This window comes from Ammospiza caudacuta, chromosome 30 (assembly GCF_027887145.1).
Source record: "Ammospiza caudacuta isolate bAmmCau1 chromosome 30, bAmmCau1.pri, whole genome shotgun sequence".
Lineage (NCBI taxonomy): Eukaryota > Metazoa > Chordata > Aves > Passeriformes > Passerellidae > Ammospiza > Ammospiza caudacuta.
In genome coordinates, this window is record NC_080622.1 from 3772420 (window position 1) to 3792733 (window position 20314).

The window sequence follows — 20314 nt, forward strand, 5'->3', positions numbered from 1 at the left end:
CCCCAAAAAGGGGAAAAGGAGACCCAAAAAAAGGAAATGAGACCCCAAAAAGGGGAAAAGGAGACCCCAAAAAGGGGAAGGGACCCCAAAAAAGGAAAGGAGACCCCAAAAAAGGGGAAAAGGAGACCCCAAAAAAGGGGAAAATGAGACCCCAAAAAGGGGAAAAGGAGACCCCAAAAAGGGGAAAAGGAGACCCCAAAAAAGGGGAAAAGGAGACCCCAAAAACAGGAAAGGGGACCCCAAAAAAGGGGAAAAAAGGAGACCCCAAAAAGGGGAAAATGAGACCCCAAAAAAGGGGAAAATGAGACCCCAAAAAAGGGGAAAAGGAGACCCCAAAAAGGGGAAAAGGAGACCCCAAAAAGGGGAAAAGGAGACCCCAAAAAAGGAAAGGAGACCCCAAAAAAGGGGAAAAGGAGACCCCAAAAAAGGGGAAAAGGAGACCCCAAAAAGGGGAAGGGACCCCAAAAAAGGAAAGGAGACCCCAAAAAGGGGAAAAGGAGACCCCAAAAAGGGGGAAAGGAGACCCCCCCAAATTGGGGAGAGAGGCCTCAAAAAAGGAAAGGAGCCCCCCCAAATTGGGGAAAAGGAGACCCCAAAAAAGGGGAAAAGGAGCCCCCCCAAATTGGGGAGAGAGGCCTCAAAAGGGGAAAGAACCCCAAAAAAGGAAAGGAGACCCCAAAAAAGAAAAGGAGACCCCAAAAAGGGGAAAATGAGCCCCCAAAAAGAGTAAAAGGAGACCCCCCAAACTGGGGAGAGAGGCCTCAAATGGGGAGACCCAAAAAGGGGAAAGGAGACCCCAAAAAAGGAAAGGAGACCCCAAAAAAGGGGAAAAGGAGGCCCCAAAAAGGGGAAAATGAGACCCCAAAAAGGGGGAAAAGGAGACCCCAAAAAGAGGAAAAGGAGACCCCCCAAATTGGGGAGAGAGGCCTCAAAAGGGGAAAGAACCCCAAAAAAGGAAAGGAGACCCCAAAAAAGAAAAGGAGACCCCAAAAAAGGGGAAAATGAGACCCCAAAAAGGGGAAAATGAGCCCCCAAAAAGAGGAAAAGGAGACCCCCCAAATTGGGGAGAGAGGCCTCAAATGGGGAGACCCAAAAAGGGGAAAGGAGACCCCAAAAAAGGAAAGGAGACCCCAAAAAAGGGGAAAAGGAGGCCCCAAAAAAAGAAAAGGAGACCCCCCTAAACCGGGGAGAGAGGCCCCAAACAGGAAAGGAGCCCCCCAAAAGGATAAGGAGACCCCAAATCGTGTGAGAACCCCCCCAAAGTGTGGACGGATCCCCCCCAAACCAGGAAAAGAGGGGACACCGGTGACACAAAGGGGACAGGCAGGCTCGGGACCCGATTCTGGCTTTATTTGACCCGAAATGGGGGGGCAGGGACACCCCCAAACACGGAGAGAAAACGGGGACCCCCCCCCTGTCACCGATCGACCTCCCCAAAGACGATGTCCTGGGTGCCTGTGGGGGAAAAGGGGGGAGAGACCCCCAAAATTGGGGTGAGACACCCCCCAAAATTGGGGTGAGACACCCCCAAAATTGGGGTGAGACACCCCCAGAATTGGGGTGAGACACCCCCCAAATTGGGGTGAGACACCCCCCAAAATTGGGGTGAGACACCCCCCAAAATTGGGGTGAGACACCCCCAGAATTGGGGTGAGACACCCCCCAAAATTGGGGTGAGACACCCCCAGAATTGGGGTGAGACACCCCCCAAAATTGGGGTGAGACACCCCCAGAATTGGGGTGAGACACCCCCAAAATTGGGGTGAGACACCCCCCAAAATTGGGGTGAGACACCCCCAAAATTGGGATATGGGGGTTGGAAAGGGGGAGGAGACCCCAAAAGTGGAAGGAGCGCCCCAAAAAAGGGAGGGAGACCCCAAAAATGGAAGGAAACGCTAAAAAAGGGAAAGGAAAACCCCAAATTGAGATAGGAGCACCCCAAAATGGGGAAGGGGACCCCAAAATTGGGCACAAACCACCCCAAATTGGGAAATGGGTGTTGGGAAAGGGGAAGGAGACGCCAAAAGTGAGGAAGGGGACCCCAAAAGTGGAAGGAGCACCCCAAAAGGGGAGGGAGACCCCAAAAATGGAAGGAAACGCTAAAAAAGGGAAAGGAAAACCCCAAATTGAGATAGAACCCCAAAATGGGGAAGGAAACCCCCAAAAGTGGGGAAGGGGACCCCCAAATTGGGCACAAACCACCCCAAACTGGGATATGGGTGTTGGGAAGGGGAAGGACACCCCAAAATTAGAAGGGGTGCCCTAAAAAGGGAGGGAGACCCCAAAAATGGAAGGAAATCCTAAAATTGGAAGGGAGACCCTAAAAGGGGAGGGAGACACCCCAAAATGGGGGGGAACCCCCCAAAATGGGGAAGGGGACCCCCAAATTGGGCAAGAACTCCCCCAAATTGGGAAATGGGGGTTGGAAAGGGGGAGGAGACCCCAAAAGTGGAAGGAGCGCCCCAAAAAAGGGAGGGAGACCCCAAAAATGGAAGGAAACGCTAAAAAAGGGAAAGGAAAACCCCAAATTGAGATAGAACCCCAAAATGGGGAGGGGGAACCCCAAAACGGGGAGGGGGAACCCCAAAATGGGGAGGGGGAACCCTAAAATGGGGAAGGGACCCCAAAATGGGGAGGGGGACCCCAAAATGGGGAGGGGGAACCCCAAAATTGGGAAGGAGAACCCCAAAATGGGGAAGGGGAACCCTAAAATGGGGAAGGGGAACCCCAAAATGGGGAAGGGGAACCCTAAAATGGGGAAGGGGAACCCCAAAATGGGGAGGGGGAACCCCAAAATTGGGAAGGGGAACCCTAAAATGGGGAAGGGACCCCAAAACGGGGAGGGGGACCCCAAAATGGGGAGGGGGAACCCCAAAATGGGGAAGGGACCCCAAAATGGGGAGGGGGACCCCAAAATGGGGAGGGGGAACCCTAAAATGGGGAAGGGACCCCAAAATGGGGATGGGGACCCCAAAATGGAGAAGGGACCCCAAAATGGGGATGGGGACCCCAAAATGGGGATGGGGACCCCAAAATGGGGAGGGGGAACCCCAAAATTGGGAAGGGGAACCCCAAAATGGGGAGGGGGACCCCAAAATGGGGAGGGGGAACCCCAAAATTGGGAAGGAGAACCCCAAAATGGGGAAGGAACCCCAAAATTGGGAAGGGGAACCCTAAAATGGGGAAGGGACCCCAAAATGGGGAGGGGGAACCCCAAAATGGGGAGGGGGACCCCAAAATGGGGAGGGGGACGTACCAATGATGGCCACCACGTCTGCCAGCATGTGGCCCTGGGACATCCTGTCCAGCCCGGCCTGGGGGACAGCAATTAGCAGCTAATTAGCACCTAATTAACGCCCAATTAACCCAGAGACGCCCCCATGAGGAGCCCCTGGTTAACCCGCAATTAATTTATGGGGAACGCCAATTAACTCCCAATTAACCCATGGGAGCTACCCCAGGGACCCCCCAATTAACTACCAGGGACCCCCAATTAACCCCCAATTAACTACCAGGGACCCCCAATTAACCCCCAATTAACTACCAGGGACCCCCAATTAACCCCCAATTAACTACCAGGGTCCACCAATTAACCAACCCCCAGGGACCCCCAATTAACGCCTAATTAACTCCTAATTAACCCATGGGGAACCCCACAACGACCCCCCCAATTAACGCCCAGGACCCCCAATTAAACAACCCCCAAGGACCCCCAATTAACCCCTAATTAACTCCTAATTAACCCCATGGGAAACCCCACAAGGACTCCCCCAATTAACGCCCAGGAACCCCCAATTAACCAACCCCCAGGGACCCCCAATTAACCCCCAATTAACTCCCAGGGTCCACCAATTAACCAACCCCCAGGGACCCCCAATTAACCCTTAATTAACTCCTAATTAACCCATGGGGACTCCCCATGAGGACCCCCCCCAATTAACGCCCAGGAACCCCCAATTAAACAACCCCCAGGGACCCCCAATTAACCCCCAATTAACTACCAGGGTCCAACAATTAACCAACCCCCAGGAACCCCCAATTAACCCCTAATTAACTCCTAATTAACCCCATAGGGAACCCCACAAGGACTCACCCAATTAACGCCCAGGGACCCCCAATTAACCCCTAATTAACTCCTAATTAACCCCTGGGAAACCCCACAAGGAACCCCCAATTAACCCCTAATTAACTCCTAATTAACCCCATGGGAAACCCCACAAGGACCCCCCCAATTAACCCCCAGGGACCCCCAATTAACCCCTAATTAACTCCTAATTAACCCCATGGGAAACCCCACAAGGACTCCCCCAATTAACGTCCAGGGACCCCAATTAACCAACCTCCATAGAGCCCCAATTAACTCCTAATTAACTCCCAGGGACCCCCAATCAAGCCCCAATTAACCAACCCTCAGGGACTCCTAATTAACGCCTAATTAACCCATGGGGACCCCCCCCATGAGGACTCCCCCAATTAACGCCCAGGACCCCCCAATTAACCAACGCCCAATTAACCCCTAATAACTCCCAGGGACCCCCAATTAACCCTCAATACCCAATTAACCTGCAGGGGTTAATTACCCTCCAGCAACGCACCCACAGGGACCCCCCAGTGTCCCCTGTCCCCATTGCCCTGAGCCCTTGGTGGCCCCAGGTGTCCCCAAGTGTCCCCAGGTGTCCCCAAGTGTCCCCAGATGTCCCCAAGTGTCCCCCAGGTGTTCCCAAGTGTCCCCCCAGTGTCCCCAGATGTCCCCAAGTGTCCCCCAGGTGTCCCCCAGGTGTCCCCAGGTGTCCCCCAGTGTCCCCAGATGTCCCCAGGTGTATCCCAGGTGTCCCCAGGTGTGCCCCAGGTGTCCCCAACTGTCCCCCCAGTGTCCCCAGATGTCCCCAGGTGTCCCCAGGTGTCTCTCAGCTGTCCCCCAGTGTCCTCCAGGTGTGCCCCAGGTGTCCCCAGGTGTCCCCAGGTGTCCCCAGGTGTCCCCAAGTGTCCCCAGGTGTGCCCCAGGTGTCCCCCAGGTGTCCCCCAGGTGTCCCCAGATGTCCCCAGGTGTATCCCAGGTGTCCCCAGGTGTGCCCCAGGTGTCCCCAAGTGTCCCCCCAGTGTCCCCAGATGTCCCCAGGTGTCCCCAGGTGTCTCTCAGCTGTCCCCCAGTGTCCTCCAGGTGTGCCCCAGGTGTCCCCAGGTGTTCCCAAGTGTCCCCAGGTGTCCCCCAGGTGTCCCCCAGGTGTTCCCAGGTGTCCCCCAGGTGTCCCCAGATGTCCCCAGGTGTATCCCAGGTGTCCCCAGGTGTGCCCCAGGTGTCCCCAAGTGTCCCCCCAGTGTCCCCAGATGTCCCCAGGTGTCCCCAGGTGTCTCTCAGCTGTCCCCCAGTGTCCTCCAGGTGTGCCCCAGGTGTTCCCAAGTGTCCCCAGGTGTCCCCTGGATGTCCCTCAGTGTGGCCAGGTGTATCCCAGGTGTATCCCAGGTGTGCCCAAGTGTCCCTCAGGTGTCCCCAGGTGTCCCTCAGGTGTCCCCAGGTGTCCCCTAGCTGTCCCCGAGGTGTTCCCAGGTGTCGCCCAAGTGTCCCCAGGTGTTCCCAGGTGCATCCCAGGTGTCCCCAGCTGTCCCCCAGGTGTCCCCAGGTGTGCCTCAGATGCCCCCAAGTGTCCCCCAGGTATCCCTCAGGCATCCCCACATGTCCCCCAGCTGTGCCCCAGCTGTGCCCCAGGTGTCCCTCAGGTGTCCCTCAGGTGTCCCCAGGTGTCCCTCAGGTGTTCCCAAGTGCCCCCAGCTGTATCCCAGGTTTATCCCAGGTGTCCCCAGGTGTCCCCAGGTGTCCCCAGGTGTCCCCCAGGTTTATCCCAGGTGTCCCCCAGGTGTATCCCAGGTGTGCCCCAATGTCCCCCAGGTGTCCCTCAGGTGTCCCCAGGTGTCCCTCAGGTGTTCCCAAGTGCCCCCGGCTGTATCCCAGGTTTATCCCAGGTGTCCCCAGGTGTCCCCCAGGTTTATCCCAGGTGTCCCCAGGTGTGCCCAGGTGTCCCCAGCCGTACCAGGTGAGCGAATCCGGGCGCTTTGATCTTGCAGCGATAGGGACGGCTGCTGCCATCGGAGACCAGGTACACCCCGAACTCACCCTGGGGACAATGGGGACAGGATTGGGGACAATGGGGACAATGGGGACAGGACTGGGGACATGGGGACAATGGGGACATGGGGACAATGGGGACAGGACTGGGGACATGGGGACAATGGGGACAGGGTGGCTGCTGCCATCGGAGACCAGGTACACCCCGAACTCACCCTGGGGACAATGGGGACAGGATTGGGGACAATGGGGACACTGCTGGGGACATGGGGACAATGGGGACATGGGGACAATGGGGACAGGATTGGGGACAATGGGGACAGGGTGGCTGCTGCCATCGGAGACCAGGTACACCCCAAACTCACCCTGGGGACAATGGGGACAGGACTGGGGACATGGGGACAATGGGGACAGGATTGGGGACATGGGGACAATGGGGACAGTGTGGCTGCTGCCATTGGAGACCAGGTACACCCCACACTCACCCTGGGGACAATGGGGACAATGGGGACACTGCTGGGGACATGGAGACAATGGGGACAATGGGGACACTGCTGGGGACATGGGGACAATGGGGACAGGGTGGCTGCTGCCATCGGAGACCAGGTACACCCCGAACTCACCCTGGGGACAATGGGGACAATGGGGGCAGGATTGGGGACATGGGGACAATGGGGACAGTGTGGCTGCTGCCATCGCAGACCAGGTACACCCCACACTCACCCTGGGGACAATGGGGACAGGATTGGGGACAATGGGGACAATGGGGACAATGGGGTCAGGGACACACTGACACGGCTAGGGCCATGGGGTCAGGACTGGGGACGCGGTGTCAGGGCTGGGGACACGAGAATGGCACTGGGGACATTACGGACGCCACTGGAACACAGGGACAGCATTGGGGACGTGGTGCCAGGGCTGGGGCGGAGTTGGTGCCAGGGACCAGCACGACAAGAAGTGTCACCTTGGGGGCCTCGATGGCCGTGTAGGTGGCCCCGGGTGGCACCTGGTAGCCCTCGGTGTAGAGCTTGAAGTGATGGATCAGGGACTCCATGGACGTCTGTGGGGACACGGGTGGCACCGCAGCGCTGGCACCCGCCCTGGGTGGCACCAGGCTTCGGTGTCACCTGCCCTCAGCGCCACCTGCTCTGGGTGGCACCGCAGCGCTGGCACCCGCCCTGGGTGGCACCAGGCTTTGGTGTCACCTGCCCTCAGTGCCACCTGCTCCGGGTGGCACCGCAGCGCTGGCACCCGCCCTGGGTGGCACCAGGCTTTGGTGTCACCTGCCCTCAGCGCCACCCGCTCCGGGTGGCACCAGGCTTTGGTGTCACCTGCCCTCAGCGCCACCCGCCCTGGGTGGCACCAGGCTTTGGTGTCACCTGCCCTCAGCGCCACCCGCTCCGGGTGGCACCAGGCTTTGGTGTCACCTGCCCTCAGTGCCACCCGCCCTGGGTGGCACCGCAGCGCTGCCGCCCGCTCTGGGTGCCGCCCACCCTTGATGCCACCCTCCCCCGGGGTGCCAGCCCCGCTCTGGTGGCGCCGGGCGCCGTCACCTTCATCTCGGCGCGTTTCGGGGGTGACACTTTGGCGTCGTCCACCTTGATCTCGCCGGGCGGCATCTTGTTGAGGCACTGCAGGATGATGCGCAGGGACTGGCGCATCTCCTCCACGCGGCACAGGTACCTGCGCCCCGAAAACGGGTATGGGACACCCTGAACCCCAAAACCCCGATACTGCACCCCAAAAATGGGTATGGGATCTGTTGTGCCCCGAAACCCAGATACTGCACCCCAAAAATGGGTATGGGATCTGCCGTGCCCCAAAACTGGGACTGGCGCGTCTCCTCCACGCGGCACAGGTACCTGCGCCCCGAAAACGGGTATGGGACACCCTGAACCCCAAAACCCAGACACTGCACCCCAAAAACTGCATTGGGACACCCTGAACCCCAAAACCCAGATACTGCACCCCAAAAACTGCATTGGGACACCCTGAACCCCAAAACCCAGACACTGCACCCCAAAAATGGGTATGGGATCTGCCGTGCCCCAAAACTGGGACTGGCGCGTCTCCTCCACGCAACACAGGTACCTGCGCCCCGAAAACGGCATTGGGGGACCCCCTGAACCCCAAAACCCAGATACTGCACCCCAAAAATGGGTATGGGATCTGCTGTGCCCCAAAACCCAGACACTGCACCCCAAAAACTGCATTGGGACACCCTGAACCCCAAAACCCAGACACTGCACCCCAAAAATGGGTATGGGATCTGCTGTACCCCGAAACCCAGATACTGCACCCCAAAAATGGGTATGGGATCTGCCGTGCCCCAAAACAGGGACTGGCGCGTCTCCTCCACGCGGCACAGGTACCTGCACCCCAAAAACGGCATTGGGGGACCCCCTGAACCCCAAAACCCAGATACTGCACCCCAAAAATGGGTATGGGATCTGCTGTGCCCCAAAACCCAGACACTGCACCCCAAAAACTGCATTGGGACACCCTGAACCCCAAAACCCAGACACTGCACCCCAAAAATGGGTATGGGATCTGCTGTACCCCGAAACCCAGATACTGCACCCCAAAAATGGGTATGGGATCTGCTGTGCCCCAAAACCCAGACACTGCGCCCCAAAAACTGCATTGGGACACCCTGAACCCCAAAACCCAGATACTGCACCCCAAAAACTGCATTGGGACACCCTGAACCCCAAAACCCAGATACTGCACCCCAAAAATGGGTATGGGATCTGCCGTGCCCCAAAACAGGGACTGGCGCGTCTCCTCCACGCGGCACAGGTACCTGCGCCCCAAAAACGGCATTGGGGGACACCCTGAACCCCAAAACCCAGATACTGCACCCCAAAAACTGCATTGGGACACCCTGAAGCCCAAAACCCAGATACTGCACCCCAAAAACTGCATTGGGACACCCTGAACCCCAAAACCCAGACACTGCACCCCAAAAATGGGTATGGGATCTGCCGTGCCCCAAAACAGGGACTGGCACATCTCCTCCACGCAACACAGGTACCTGCGCCCCGAAAACGGCATTGGGGGACCCCCTGAACCCCAAAACCCAGATACTGCACCCCAAAAATGGGTATGGGATCTGCTGTGCCCCAAAACCCAGACACTGCACCCCAAAAACTGCATTGGGACACCCTGAACCCCAAAACCCAGACACTGCACCCCAAAAATGGGTATGGGATCTGCTGTACCCCGAAACCCAGATACTGCACCCCAAAAATGGGTATGGGATCTGCCGTGCCCCAAAACTGGGACTGGCGCGTCTCCTCCACGCGGCACAGGTACCTGCACCCCAAAAACGGCATTGGGGGACCCCCTGAACCCCAAAACCCAGACACTGCACCCCAAAAATGGGTATGGGATCTGCTGTACCCCGAAACCCAGCCATGGGATCTGCCGTGCCCCAAAACTGGGACTGGCGCGTCTCCTCCACGCGGCACAGGTACCTGCACCCCAAAAATGATATATGGGATCCTCTGAACCCCAAAAACGGGATAAGGGACACCCTGAACCCCAAAACCCAGATACTGCACCCCAAAAATGGGTATGGGATCTGCTGTACCCTCAAACCCAGATACCGCACCCCAAAAATGGGTATGTGCCCCAAAACTGGGACTGGTGCGTCTCCTCCACGCGGCACAGGTACCTGCACCCCAAAAACAGGATTGGGGAACCCCAAAAATGGGATATGGGACACCCTGAACCCCAAAACACAGGTATGGGATGTCCTCCACGTGGCACAGGTACCTGCACCCCAAAAACGGCATTGGGGGACCCCCTGCACAGGTACCTGCACCCCAAAACCCAGATATGGGATCCTCTGAACCCCAAAAACGGGATATGGGACACCCTGAACCCCAAAACTGGGATATGGGATCTCCTCCATGTGGCACAGGTACCTGCACCCCAAAAACGGCATTGGGGGACCCCAAAAACAGGGTATGGGACACCCTGAACCCCAAAACCCCGATACTGCACCCCAAAAATGGGTTATGGGATCTGCTGTGCCCCAAAACTGGGACTGGCGCGTCTCCTCCACGCGGCACAGGTACCTGCACCCCAAAAACAGGATTAGGGGACCCCAAAAACAGGTATGGGACACCCTGAACCCCAAAACTGGGATATGGGATGTCCTTCATGTGGCACAGGTACCTGCACCCCAAAAACAGGACTGGGGAACCCCAAAAATGGGATATGGGACACCCTGAACCCCAAAACCCAGATACTGCGCCCCAAAAATGGGTTATGGGATCTGCCGCGCCCCAAAACTGGGACTGGCGCGTCTCCTCCACGCGGCACAGGTACCTGCACCCCAAAAATGATATATGGGATCCTCTGAACCCCAAAAACGGGATAAGGGACACCCTGAACCCCAAAACTGGGACTGGCGCGTCTCCTCCACGCGGCACAGGTACCTGCGCCCTGAATTTGGGATTAGGGGGGATCCCCTGCACCCCAAAAATGGGATATGGGGGGATCTGCTGTGCCCCAAAACCGGGTATGGGATCTGCTGTATTCAGCACAGGTACCTGGACCCCAAATTTGGGATATGGGGGATCCCCTGCACCCCAAAAGTGGGACTGGGATCTGCTGTACCCTGAAAGCAGGACATGGGATCCCGGAGGAGTGAAGGAGCCCAGAGAACGGGGGGATCCTGAGGGAACAGGTGAACCTGGGAGGGGTCTCAGGCAGGGGGGTCCTGGGGATGGGGTCCCATGGGATGGGGGTCCTGGGGGCTCCAGAGATGGGGTTCCATCTCTCCACCCCAGGGCAGGTGAGGCCATACCTGTCCCCATTTTCCCCCCAGGCCAGGTGGGTCTGTACCTGTCCCCATGTCCCCTCCATGTCCCCCCAGGCCAGGTGGGTCCATACCTGTCCCCTCCATGTCCCCCCAGGCCAGGTGGGTCCATACCTGTCCCCAATGTCCCCCCAGCCCAGGTGGGTCCGTACCTGTCCCCCCATGTTCCCCCATGTCCCCCCAGGCCAGGTGGGTCCATACCTGTCCCCATGTCCCCCCAGGCCAGGTGGGTCCATACCTGTCCCAATGTCCCCCCAGGCCAGGTGGGTCCATACCTGTCCCCCCCATGTCCCCCCAGGCCAGGTGGGTCCATACCTGTCCCCATGTCCCCCCAGGCCAGGTGGGTCCATACCTGTCCCCATTTTCCCCCCAGGCCAGGTGGGTCCGTACCTGTCCCCATTTTCCCCCCAGCCCAGGTGAGGCCATACCTGTCCCCCCCATGTCCCCCCAGGCCAGGTGGGTCCATACCTGTCCCCTCCATGTCCCCCCAGGCCAGGTGGGTCCGTACCTGTCCCCATGTCCCCCCAGGCCAGGTGGGTCCGTACCTGTCGTAGCAGTCCCCGCGGGATCCGATGGGAACGTCGAACTCCACCTGGTCGTAGACGTCGTAGGGCTGAGTCTTGCGCAGGTCCCACTTGATCCCGGAGCCCCTGAGCATCACCCCGCTGGGGACACCCCAAAAACACACCTGAGATTGGCCCCGCCCCCAAAAACACACCTGAGATTGGCCCCGCCCCCCAAAACACACCTGAGATTGGCCCCGCCCACTGGGACACCCCCAAACCTGCACCTGAGATTAGCCCCGCCCCCAAAAACACACCTGAGATTGACCCCGCCCACTGGGACATCCCCAAACCACACCTGAGATTAGCCCCGCCCCCAAAACCACACCTGAGATTGGCCCCACTCCAAAACCACACCTGAGATTGGCCCCGCCCCCAAAACAACACCTGAGTTTGGCCCCGCCCCCCCAACACACCTGAGATTGGCCCCGCCCCCAAAAACACACCTGAGATTGGCCCCACCCACTGGGACACCCCAAAACTGCACCTGAGATTGGCCCCGCCCCCAAAAACACACCTGAGCTCGGCCCCACCCCCAAAACCACACCTGAGATTGGCCCCGCCCCCAAAACCACACCTGAGCTCGGCCACGCCCACTGGGACACCCCAAAAGCACACCTGACTTGACCCTGCCCACTGGGACACCCCAAAAACACACCTGAGATTGGCCCCGCCCACTGGGACACCCCAAAACCGCACCTGAGATTGGCCCCGCCCCCAAAAACACACCTGAGATTGGCCCCGCCCACTGGGACACCCCAAAACCGCACCTGAGATTGGCCCCGCCCCCAAAAACACACCTGAGATTGGCCCCGCCCACTGGGGACACCCCAAAACCGCACCTGAGATTGGCCCCGCCCACTGGGGACACCCCAAAACCACACCTGAGCTGGGCCCCGCCCACTGGGGACACCCCAAAACCACACCTGAGCTGGGCCCCGCCCATCTGCAGGTCGGGGCACACCTGGGGCTCCCCCCTCACCTGAAGCCGTAGTTCAGCGCCTCCTCGGCCGAGATGACGCCGATGTCCACGGTGCGGTTCTTCCAGATGCGGTTGTTGGTCAGCATCTGGGGACAGAGGCACACCTGGCACACCTGGCACACCTGGCACAGCTGGCACCGGCCCTGCACTTCTCACCTGGCCCTGGCACTGTCACCTGGTGCTGGAAACGCTCACCTGGCGCTGGCACCTGTTGCTTGTCCCCCTCATGCGTCTCTCGCATTAAAACGTGTCCCTGTCACCTGTGCTCCCCTCACCTGTCCCTGGCACTGTCACCTGGTGCTGAAAATGCTCACATGGCACTGGCACCTGTTCCTTGTCCCCCTCGTGTGTCTCTTGCACCAAAACCTGTCCCTGTCACCTGTGCACCCCTCACCTGTCCATGGAACCATCACCTGCCCCTGGCACCCCACCCATCGCTGGCGCTGTCACCTGTCCCTGACGTCCCTCACCTGTCCCTGCCACTGTCACCTGTGCGTCTCTCACCTGCCCCTGGCACCACAAGCTGCCCCTGGCACCCCTCACCTGTCCCTGCCACCCCTCACCTGTCACTGTCACCTGTGCACCCCTCACTTGTCCCTGCCACCATCACCTGCGAGCCCTTCACCTGTCCCTGCCACCCCTCACCTGTCCCTGCCACTGTCACCTGTGCGCCTCTCACCTGCCCCTGGCACCACAAGCTGCCCCTGGCACCCCTCACCTGCCCCTCACACCCCTCACCTGTCCCTGTCCCCCTCCACCCCCATCATGTGTGTCACCTCCTCCCGTCACGCAGTGAGGAATGACCCTGCCCCTCGCAGGTGACAGGTGACAGGTGACAGGTGACAGGTGACAGGTGACGGCAGCCTGGCCGTCCCCAGACGCCCCCTCACCTCCTCCACCTCGTCGATGCGGATGGAGAAGTTCTTCACGAACTCGTAGATGTCGTCCATGAGCCCCAGGGGCAGGTCCTGGCACAGGTGGCACAGGTGGGGTTGGGACAAGAGGGACAGGGGGGATTGGTGGGATCGGGACAGGTGAGGTTGGAGAGATTGGGATTGGTGGGACAGGTGGGATTGATGGCATTGGTGGCATTGGGATTGGGACACGTGGGACAGGTGGCATTGGTGGGATTGGTGGCGTTGGTGGCATTGGGACTGGGACAGGTGGGACAGGTGGGACAGGTGGCATTGGTGGCGTTGGTGGCATTGGGACTGGGACAGGTGGGATTGGTGGCGTTGGGACTGGGACAGGTGGGACAGGTGGGACAGGTGGCATTGGTGGCATTGGGACTGGGGCAGGTGGGACAGGTGGCGTTGGTGGCATTGGGATTGGGACAGGTGGGACAGGTGGGATTGGTGGCACTAGGATTGCGACAGGTGGGATTGGAGGCACACACAGGACAGGTGGCATTGGTGGGACAGGTAGGATCGATGGCATTGGTGGCACTGGGACTGGGACAGGTGGGGTTGGTGGTGTTGGTGGCACTGGGATTGGGACAGGTGGGGTTGGTGACACTGGGATCGGGACAGGTGGGGTTGGTGTCACAGATGGGATTGATAGGGTTGGCATTGGTGGCATTGGGACTGGGACAGGTGGGACAGGTGGGACAGGTGGGACAGGTGGCATTGGTGGCATTGGGACTGGGACAGGTGGGACAGGTGGCATTGGTGGCATTGGGACTGGGACAGGTGGGACAGGTGGCGTTGGTGGCACTAGGATTGCGACAGGTGGCATTGGAGGCACACACAGGACAAGTGGCATTGGTGGGACAGGTAGGATTGATGGCATTGGTGGCACTGGGATCGGGACAGGTGGGGTTGGTGTCACAGATGGGATTGATGGGGTTGGGATTGGTGGCATTGGGACTGGGACAGGTGGGACAGGTGGCATTGGTGGCGTTGGTGGCATTGGGATTGGGACAGGTGGGATTGGTGGCATTGGGACTGGGACAGGTGGGACAGGTGGCATTGGTGGCATTGGGACTGGGACAGGTGGGACAGGTGGCGTTGGTGGCACAGGTAGGATTGATGGCATTGGTGGCACTGGGATTGGGACAGGTGGGGTTGGTGACACTGGGATCGGGACAGGTGGGGTTGGTGACACAGATGGGATTGATAGGGTTGGCATTGGTGGCATTGGGACTGGGACAGGTGGGACAGGTGGGACAGGTGGCATTGGTGGCGTTGGTGGCATTGGGACTGGGACAGGTGGCGTTGGTGGCATTGGGATTGGGACAGGTGGGGTTGGTGACACGGATGGGATTGATAGGGTTGGCATTGGTGGCATTGGGACTGGGACAGGTGGCATTGGTGGCATTGGTGGCATTGGGACTGGGACAGGTGGCATTGGTGGGATTGGGATTGGGACAGGTGGCACTGGAGGCACACACAGGACAGGTGGGAGCTCAGGTGGCACCAGGGATGTGGGCAGGGGGTCCACACTGAGCGGGCCCAATGGGGATCCCAGGGACGGGGTTCCTGTGGAAATGGGGATCCCAGGGACGGGGTTCCCGTGGAAATGGGGATCCCAGGAATGGGGTTCCCGTGGAAATGGGGATCCCAGGGACGGGGTTCCCGTGGAAATGGGGGTGCTGGGGGAATGGGGTTCCTGTGGAAATGGGGATCCCAGGGACGGGGTTCCCATGGAAATGAGAATCCCAGGAATGGGGATCCCAGGGACGGGGTTCCTGTGGAAATGAGGATCCCAGGGATGGGGTTCCCATGGAAATGAGGATCCCAGGGATGGGGTTCCCGTGGAAATGGGGTGCCCAGGGACGGGGTTCCCGTGGAAATGAGGATCCCAGGAATGGGGATCCCAGGGACGGGGTTCCCGTGGAAATGGGGTGCCCAGGGATGGGGATCCCAGGGACGGGGTTCCCGTGGAAATGGGGTGCCCAGGGACGGGGTTCCCGTGGAAATGGGGTGCCCAGGGACGGGGAGCAGCCCAGCCCCTCACCTGGTGCACGCCCCCGGGCCGCACGTAGGCCGCGTGCATCCGCGCCCCCGACACGCGCTCGTAGAACTCGAACATCTGGGGGGGACACAGAGGGGACCCCGCCGCTGCTCAGCGCCCCTGGCACCCCCACAGCCCCAAATCCCACGCCCCGAACCCCAAATCCCCCCAAATCCACCTTCTCCCTCTCCTCGAACATCCAGAAGAACGGGGTCATGGCCCCGATGTCCAGCGCGTGCGTGGTCACCGCCATGATGTGGTTCAACAGCCGCGTGATCTCGGCGAAGAGAACTGAAAAAAATGGGGGGAAAAAGGGGGAAAAAAGGGGAAAAAAGGGGGTGATCCCATAAATCCTGGGGGTGCCAGGGAGCTGGGACTGCCGGGGGGAGCCTCACCTCGGATCCACTGAGCGCGGGGAGGGGGGCGGATGTTGAGGAGCTTCTCCACGGCCAGCGAATAGGCCTGCTCGTTGCACATCATGGACACGTAGTCCAGGCGGTCAAAGTAGGGCAGGGCCTGCGGGGACCGCGAGGAGACTGGGCATACTGGGAGCACTGGGAGGGCTGGGAGGGCTGGGAATAGTGGGGATACTGGGAGCACTGGGGGGGCTGGGAATAGTGGGGACACTGGGAATAGTGGGGATACTGGGAGCGCTGGGGACACTGGGAGCACTGGGAGCGCTGGGAGGGCTGGGAATAGTGGGGATACTGGAAATAGTGGGGATACTGGGAGCACTGGGGAGGCTGGGAGGACTGGGAGCACTGGGCATACTGGGAGCACTGGGAGGGCTGGGAACAGTGGGGATACTGGGAGCACTGGAGATACTGGGAGCACTGGGAGGGCTGGGAGGGCTGGGAATAGTGGGGATACTGGGAATAGTGGGGATACTGGGAGCACTGGGGATACTGGGAGTACTGGGAGGGCTGGAGACACTGGGAGCACTGGGGGGGCTGGGAATAGTGGGGATACTGGGAGCACTGGGAGGGCTGGGGACACTGGGAGCACTGGGAGCACTGGGGGGGCTGGGAGGGCTGGGAGCACTGGGGATACTGGGAGCACTGGGAGCACTGGGAGGGCTGGGAATAGTGGGGATACTGGGAGGGCTGGGAATACTGGGAGCACTGGGGATACTGGGAGGACTGGGAATAGTGGGGATACTGGGAATAGTGGGGACACTGGGAGCACTGGGAGCCCTGAGAGGGCTGGGAATAGTGGGGATACTGGGAGCACTGGGAGGGCTGGGAGCACTGGGAGGGCTGGGAATAGTGGGGATACTGGGAATAGTGGGGATACTGGGAGCACTGGGAGCACTGGGGATACTGGGAGCACTGGGGGGCTGGGAATAGTGGGGATACTGGGAGCACTGGGGATACTGGGAGCACTGGGGGGCTGGGAGCACTGGGGGGGCTGGGAGCACTGGGGATACTGGGAGCACTGGGAGGGCTGGGAATAGTGGGGATACTGGGAATAGCGGGGATACTGGGAGGGCTGGGAATACTGGGTATAATGGGGATACTGGGAGGGCTGGGTGCACTGGGGATAATGGGGATACTGGGAGGGCTGGGTGCACTGGGGACACCGGGAGCACTGGGAGGGCTGGGGATTCCAGGAATACTGGGAGTACTGGGAATACTGGGAGCGTTGAGAGTACTGGGAGTACTGGAAGTTCTGGGAGCAGTGGAGTACTGGGAATACTGGGAGTACTGGGAGCGCTGGGAAGCCTAGGAATGTTGGGAATACTGGGAGTACTGGGGGTGTTTGAGTACTGGCAGTGCTGAGAGTGCTGGGAGTATTTGAGTACTGGGACTGCTACGAGTACTGGGAATCCTGGAAGGACTGGGAGCAGTGAAGTACTGGGAATACTGGGAGCGTTGGGAGAACTGGGAATACTGGGAGTGTTTGAGTAATGGGAGTGTTTGAGCACTGGAAGTGCTGAGAGTTGTGGGAGTATTTGAGCACTGGGACTGCTACGAGTACTGGGAGGACTGGGAGTACTACGAGTGCTGGGAAGACTAGGAAACTGGGAATAATGGGAATACTGGGAGTAATGGGAGCAGCGGCAATAGTGGAGATACTGGAAATACTGGGATCTCAGGGATCCCATGGAATTGGGGATTCCAGAGATGGGGATCTCAGGGATGGGGATCCCATGGAATTTGGGATCTCAGGATCACCTGCAGGTAGGTCTCATACTCAAAGGGTTTCTCAGTGCCACGGTGCAGCAGCCCCACGTGGGGATCCCATGGGAAGGGGGGTTTCAGGGATGGGGATCTCAGGGATTCTATGGAATTGGGGGTTTCAGGGATGGGGATCTCAGGGATTCTGTGGAATTGGGGGTTTCAGGGATGGGGATCTCAGGGAATTTGGGATCTCAGGATCACCTGCAGGTAGGTCTCATACTCAAAGGGTTTCTCAGTGCCACGGTGCAGCAGCCCCACGTGGGGATCCCATGGGAAGGGGGGTTTCAGGGATGGGGTTCTCAGGCATTCTGTGGAATTGGGGCTTTCAGGGGTGGGGATCCCATGGAATTTGGGATCTCAGGATCACCTGCAGGTAGGTCTCGTACCCGATGGGTTTCTCAGTGCCGCGGTGCAGCAGCCCCACGTGGGGATCCCATGGAAAGGGGGGTTTCAGGGATGGGGATCTCAGGGATTCTATGGAATTGGGGGTTTCAGGGATGGGGATCTCAGGGAATTTGGGATCTCAGGATCACCTGCAGGTAGGTCTCGTACCCGATGGGTTTCTCAGTGCCACGGTGCAGCAGCCCCACGTGGGGATCCCATGGGAAGGGGGGTTTCAGGGATGGGGATCTCAGGCATTCTGTGGAATTGGGGCTTTCAGGGGTGGGGATCCCATGGAATTTGGGATTTCAGGATCACCTGCAGGTAGGTCTCGTACCCGATGGGTTTCTCAGTGCCGCGGTGCAGCAGCCCCACGTGGGGATCCCATGGAAAGGGGGGTTTCAGGGATGGGGATCTCAGGGAATTTGGGATCTCAGGATCACCTGCAGGTAGGTCTCATACTCAAAGGGTTTCTCAGTGCCACGGTGCAGCAGCCCCACGTGGGGATCCCATGGGAAGGGGGGTTTCAGGGATGGGGTTCTCAGGCATTCTGTGGAATTGGGGGTTTCAGGGATGGGGATCTCAGGCATTCTGTGGAATTGGGGCTTTCAGGGATGGGGATCTCAGGGAATTTGGGATCCCATGGATCCCAGGATCACCTGCAGGTAGGTCTCGTACCCGATGGGTTTCTCAGTGCCGCGGTGCAGCAGCCCCACGTGCGGATCCCATGGGAAGGGGGATCTCAGGGAAATGGGATTTCAGGCATCTCGAGGACGGGAATCCCATGGAATTTAGGGATGCCGGGCTCACCTGCAGGTAGGTCTTGTACTCGATGAGCTTCTCGGTGCCGCGGTGCAGCAGCCCCACGTGCGGGTCGCACCGTTTCACCGTCTCCCCGCTCAGCTCCAGCACCAGCCTCAGCACCCCGTGCGCCGCCGGGTGCTGCGGCCCGAAGTTGATGGTCAGGCTGGAAACCTTCTTGTGGGCCACCGGGTCCTTGTCTGGGGGCAGGGGACAGTGCCGGGGTCAGGGACACAGGGGGGGACACAGAGAGGGGTCAGGGACATGGGGACAGAGCCCTCAGGAAGGGCACAGAACCCTTTAAGTGTTGGGGACAGGGAGGGAGCAGCACCCGCTGAGGGCTTGTGGGGATCCTGAGTGCCCCCAAAGTGCCCTGAGTGACCCCAAAACTGATCTGAGTGACCCCAAAATTGATCTGAGTGACCCCAGATTGATCTGAGTGACCCTAAAACTGATCTGATGATTTTAAAACCCATCTGAATGACCCCAAACTGCCCCCAAGTGACCTCCAAACTACCCTCAGAGCACTCCTAGAGCCCCCCCAAAGCCCCTGAGACCCCTCCTGTGCCCCCCCAAAGCCCTCAGAGCCCCCCTAGAACCTCCCAAAGCCCTAGAGACCCCTCCTGGACCTCCCAAAACGCCTCAAGGCACACCAAGAGCCCCCCCCAAAGTCCCTGAGACCCCTCCTGTGCCCCCCTAAAGCCCTCAGGACACCCCCAAAGCACCCGACACCCTCTTAAAAGCCTCGTCCTCCCTGCTCAGGGCCCCCCAAAGCCCTCAGCGCCCCCCAGAGCCCCCTCCCCACCTTGTCCCAGAGTGTCCCCGCTGTCCCCTCACCGTTCCAGGGTGGCGGCACCCACTTCTCGGTGGCCTTGCTGGGGTACATGATGGCCCCCGCGTACTGCTGCGCCCACTCCATGTCGGGCTGCCATTGGCGGCACCTGCGGGGCCGGGCGGTGAGCGGGAACAGCCCCAGAGCCTCCCCATAGCCCTCCCCGCTTTGTCCCCGTGTCCCCCGCGGGCTCACCGGGCCGGGGCCGGGCCCAGCCGAGCCCCCGCCGCGCTCAGCCCCGAGGGGCCGCGGAGCCGCCACAGCGCCCGCAGCGCCGCCATCGTGCCCTTGGCAGTGCGCATGCGCGGGGGCGGCCATGGAGGGGAAGGGCAGACGCTGTGGGCGCCGCCATGTTGGGTACGGGCAGATCAGCCTGTGTTTTCTGCGCATGCGCAATACCACTTGATGCTGCCGCCATGTTGGTGTGGGCAGCGGCGCCGCCATTCTGACCTTGGCGCTGTGCAAGGGCGGAGGGCGCCGTGGGCAGGAAGGACAGGCGCAACGAGCGGCAATTTGTTGGTTGTGGGTAGATGTGACGCCATTGTGTGCTTGGAAGCGGCTGGGAAGGAGAAAGGCGGCTGTGAGCGCCGCCATGACGGGTGTGGGCAGGCGCGTTGCGCATGCGCATAGACCCACGGCTGGAAATGCGCCCTTGTGGGTCTGGGCAAGGTCGCCGCTGTATTTGGTGAGGGAAAGTGAGGCTGAGGGAGGCGCCATCTTTGTTACGGGCA

At 59.8% G+C, this 20314-nt stretch overlaps 1 protein-coding gene across 1 annotated transcript; it reads right to left on the minus strand.

The window, feature by feature from the left end:
- Positions 1-1316: 1316 nt before the first annotated feature.
- Positions 1317-19885, minus strand: NDUFS2 (NADH:ubiquinone oxidoreductase core subunit S2). The gene is made up of 14 exons (XM_058821672.1): positions 19779-19885; positions 19589-19692; positions 18761-18951; positions 15785-15905; positions 15568-15680; positions 15393-15467; positions 13328-13405; positions 12438-12523; positions 11438-11557; positions 7618-7747; positions 7029-7124; positions 6030-6113; positions 3257-3314; positions 1317-1455 (listed from the first exon to the last, which is right to left on the minus strand). The coding sequence occupies exons 1-14, from the start codon at positions 19883-19885 to the stop codon at positions 1418-1420; spliced, it is 1401 nt and encodes a 466-aa protein (XP_058677655.1). The 3' UTR covers positions 1317-1417.
- Positions 19886-20314: the final 429 nt, after the last annotated feature.

Bases quoted from the DNA above. Each gene is read 5' to 3' on its own strand.
- NDUFS2 (XM_058821672.1), bottom strand. From the start codon at position 19,885: ATGCGCACTGCCAAGGGCACGATGGCGGCGCTGCGGGCGCTGTGGCGG. The intron at 19,693-19,778 runs GTGAGCCCGCGG...CCGGCCCCGCAG, and splicing joins CTGGGCCCGGCCCCGGCCCG to GTGCCGCCAATGGCAGCCCG. The intron at 15,906-18,760 runs GTGAGCCCGGCA...CGGTCCCCGCAG, and splicing joins AGTACAAGACCTACCTGCAG to GCCCTGCCCTACTTTGACCG.